Source organism: Glycine max, chromosome 14 (assembly GCF_000004515.6).
Source record: "Glycine max cultivar Williams 82 chromosome 14, Glycine_max_v4.0, whole genome shotgun sequence".
Taxonomy (NCBI): Eukaryota; Viridiplantae; Streptophyta; class Magnoliopsida; order Fabales; family Fabaceae; genus Glycine; species Glycine max.
Window position 1 is genome coordinate 45037782 of NC_038250.2, and position 4104 is coordinate 45041885.

Below are 4104 nucleotides of genomic sequence, written 5' to 3' on the forward strand. Positions count from 1 at the left end.
TTTTTGTTTAATTTACACTTTTTGAAGGCTTATTTAAAGTTGAACACTAATAACTTGATTTGAGGAACTAATCACATAAATCAAAAGCTGGAACTCATACAACCTAACCTGGCAACTTCCTTCAGTTGTTGAAATCTACAATCACCCTCACACCTTAGTAAGAAATATTAATAAACATCAAAAGTTTGTTCGGTTAAATTTTGAAGGGAAAAGTATTTTCAATCAAATCAATAAATTTTTTAAAATTGGGCATAGATTCAAATAAAACTTTCTTATTCACATTTTAAGGACTTTTGTTGAGTAAACTAAAATTTAACCTTTTCATTATACAAACAACACATTTGTCTAAATTTTAATAGCCTTTTTTTTTATTTTCTTAGAAATGTATCACGTATAAAACAAAATAGCTTAAAATCTTTTAAGCCAGTTTTTGGTTGTGCGTGGGTAGGTCGTGTCTTTGGAAGAAATCACATCAAATTTATAAAATGACGCAGAAACAACTATAGATAGCTTTAGGAAAGACGCTCGTCTCCTGCTATCAGACGCCAATGCAAACACACAATAAGAATCCACTATAAGTTAAACCCTAAACACTACTAAATTATAGTAAAATATACAAGTATAATTAGTTTGATTTGATTTGGTTTCATAAATATGAACGAAAAAATTCATCAAAACCATTTGATTTTCATAAAAAGACACATGAAATTAAGCCTAAATCAATATGGAGCCCATTTGTAAATTTTTAAGTAAAAATATTAATTAAAATAATTAAAGATTTTCCAAAAAAAAGTAAAACTAAAAATAATTGTAATAATTCTCACATAAATTTTAAGAATAAATTCTAATAAAAAATTAAATTAAATCACGTTCTTTCATAAAAGGAAAAAAAATGAAGAAAAACATAAAGAAAAAGATATAGTACCTGATAAGATATAGTGTAATTCATTTAATGTTAGAGAAAAATAAAAATGTTGTATGGATGTTATGTTAACAATTTTTAGTGTAACACCTTTATATTCTTAAAAAATTAACTCAAAGTTAGAAGAAAGTTGAAAAGTTAATAGATAATAAAAAATTAAAAATTAATAGTTAAAATTTAAAAATTAATTTAACAAATTATAAATATGTAATAAAATTAATTTTTGAAATAATTGAAAAGGATAAAATAAAAAGAAATTAATAAAATTATAATTTATTTAAAAATGATAACTAAAAATTTAGATAAATATATTAAAAATAAAATATAAAAAAATATAAAAAATTTGAAGGCAGTTTATCGATTCAAAAGATGATAAAAGTTATTAAAAAATTTATTTATCAAATAGTCAAATAAATATTTTTTATTATTAAATCAAATAAATTTTTCAATTAATAAAAAAAATAAAAAATTAATTAAAATACATTATAAACATGTCCCTTATCATTATAGTAGTACAACCGGAAAAGTTCTTGAATAAACAATTCTCAAAAGGTAAATGACTAAACCTTGAATTAGGAGTGTACGAGTGAAAAGAAAATATGACTGAAAAACAGTGATAGATAATGAAAAGAGACAAAAAAAAAAAATGGAATAAAAATGAGATTAAACAAAAATAGTGATATAATAATAGACTCTTTTAAAAAAATACATAAAACATGTTTTATTTTATCCTAATCATATTTTACTATGGGGATTAAAGATGGTATTAGTGGTAATGATAATCCAAAAAAGGGAGTGAGGGTGTGGGGGGTTCTGCACTTCTGTTCCTGCAAGACTGTAAAATCTGTGCATGACCCGACAGGCTAACACTGTACGATTTTGCCGCGTGAATACCCACCCACTCCCATTCTTTTTTTTTTGTTCTTCTCGCTTTTCACACCGCACTAACCAACACTGCACTTATACTAGAATCGAATGGGATTGGATCATTCATCATTCAATTGAAACCTCACTACAGTATTATTTGTTTTAACACTTTTTCTTTTATTATTTCTTCTTCGGACACAAATGCCAAACATCAACAGCAACCCAACATGGAAGAAGAAGAAATTAACTGAAACATACTCTCTTTGAATTAAGATCCTTCGATCTTCCCAGTCCTTCACTAACTAATCACTGTCACTCACTCACTCACTCATTCACTTAAGATCATCAATCTCTCTTTGAATATTTATGAATTTCTTAGCCAGCAGAATAAATGTGTCCAAAACGGGACCCAAAATGGTTGGTGGGGACTTTGAGATGTTAATACGAGCCAGGAAGTAAAAGCAGATCAAAAGGAGTAAATGCAGAAAATCAAGACATAAACCAAGAATTAACGAATACAAAGCAAGCTTAATCACCCTTGCATTTGCATGTCTTACACGTTCAATAATCTAACTTATTAAACCTAAAAATGGCCTAATCTCTTGTGTGTGAATCTTAAGCATCCATCACATATGATTATACAATGCAAAAACACTACCATTTAATCAACTTCGTTACCTTGTCTTTATTTGGTCTCGATCTCTTTACAGACAAACTAATCACCGAGAATTCATTCGCAATTAATGTACAATAATAGTACATGTTAACCAAATCATGCACTTTAATCATCATCCCTTGCCAACACTAGAAATTAAAATTAAGGAAAGGGAGAACCCTAGCTTGATCTCCATTAATGAAATTTCAAATTACATTTTTTTCCCTCACCGAACGGAAAGAACGAGAGAAAGAATTATACTATTATAACAACAATTGGCGAAATTAGGGTTTCTTACCAAGAGTGCTCTTGTTATTGTGCATCCAAACTTTGAGAACGTTTCGCTTCACATTGGTCTCAGCACAGAACTGTTCCACAGCAGATTCATCGTGCTTCTGGATTCTCCACCCTAGTTGTTCCGCGAATGCGAGCATCTTATCCTTTTGTTCCTGCGTGAACTTCGTTCGGAACCGTTTTTTGGATCCACCGCCACCGCCGCCGCTGCTGCTAGGGTTTGACATGTCTTCTTCTTCGCGGCTTAGGCCGCCGCCGGAGGCTGCGGCCGGGAGGGCGAGCGGGCGGTGCTGCGACATCGGAGGTGTGAGGTGGTGGTGGAGGTAGCCAGCGGCGGCGGGGTGCTGCGGGACGCGGTGGTGGTAGTACGGGGAGAATTGGTGGTGGTGGTGCATCGGCGGCGGGGGAGGCTGTGCACGGTAGTGGAAGGAGGTAATCTCGCCGTCGATCTCCTTGCGGTGGAAATTCCGGTGGCAGTTGCAGGCAGCGCAGATGACGGCCTCCAGCGTGCCGTCCTCTCCGGCCGCCATGAACTCGCAGCAGCCGTCGACGGCGTGGCCGCCGAAGCTCACGGCGTGGTTCTTCTGGCATTCTCGGTACCGCACCGCCGCCGCCGCGGCGCCGAGCGCGGTCTTCCGCCCCTCGCCGCCGCCAAGTTTCGACATCGCCCCGGAGTTCCCGAGCGAGTCGTAACTCGGCGGCGCCGATACCGCCGCCGGCTCCGGCATCACCATTTCCTCCTCCTCATGCTCCTCTTGCTCGTCGAATTCCATATCGCTCTCCACTTTCCCTCCCTAAAACAATAGAAAAAAAAAAAACCAAAAAATATTCTCCTCTTTTAATTATTATTACTCGAAAACTGGTAGTGTTTTTTAGCTAGGGTTTTGAAAAATTGAGTGGAGGTTGAAGTAATGAAGCAATGGAGTTAAAGATCTATTCAATTATTCTACATATGAGGTGAGGCAAGAGAGTTTGAGTTTCACCATGATAGAATATAGATAATATAATAACTAAGCTAAGTAAGATTGTGTTTGTTTGTGTTGGGTATATATTTATATTGGATTTAATGTAATATATTTAATATATAATAGTAATAGTAATAATAATAATTATTATTTAATAAAATAATGTTATTATTGTAGTTTGAAGATAAGAGATGGGAAGAGGATGTGGTCATCAATAACTGGTGTGAAGAAAAGAGCTGTTTCACTTAGAAAAAAAACAAAAAAAAAAAAACATTTCAAATACTTACCATTACATAATTAACACCTGTACCATTCTTGTTCAGACATTTACTTTTTTACTTTAACTGACCATAACCCATTTCTGTACCCCTTTTTCCCACCCTGTGTCTTTTCTTATTGCA

The 4104-nt window shown here is 34.1% G+C and overlaps 1 protein-coding gene across 1 annotated transcript; it reads right to left on the reverse strand.

Moving 5' to 3' along the window:
* Positions 1 to 2492: 2492 nt before the first annotated feature.
* Positions 2493 to 3902, reverse strand: LOC100776421 (zinc-finger homeodomain protein 2). Its single transcript, XM_003544187.5, has one exon. The coding sequence runs from the start codon at positions 3509 to 3511 to the stop codon at positions 2729 to 2731; it is 783 nt and encodes a 260-aa protein (XP_003544235.1). The 5' UTR covers positions 3512 to 3902; the 3' UTR covers positions 2493 to 2728.
* Between the last annotated feature and the right edge of the window lie 202 nt (positions 3903 to 4104).

Bases quoted from the DNA above. Each gene is read 5' to 3' on its own strand.
- LOC100776421 (XM_003544187.5), bottom strand. From the start codon at position 3,511: ATGGAATTCGACGAGCAAGAGGAGCATGAGGAGGAGGAAATGGTGATG.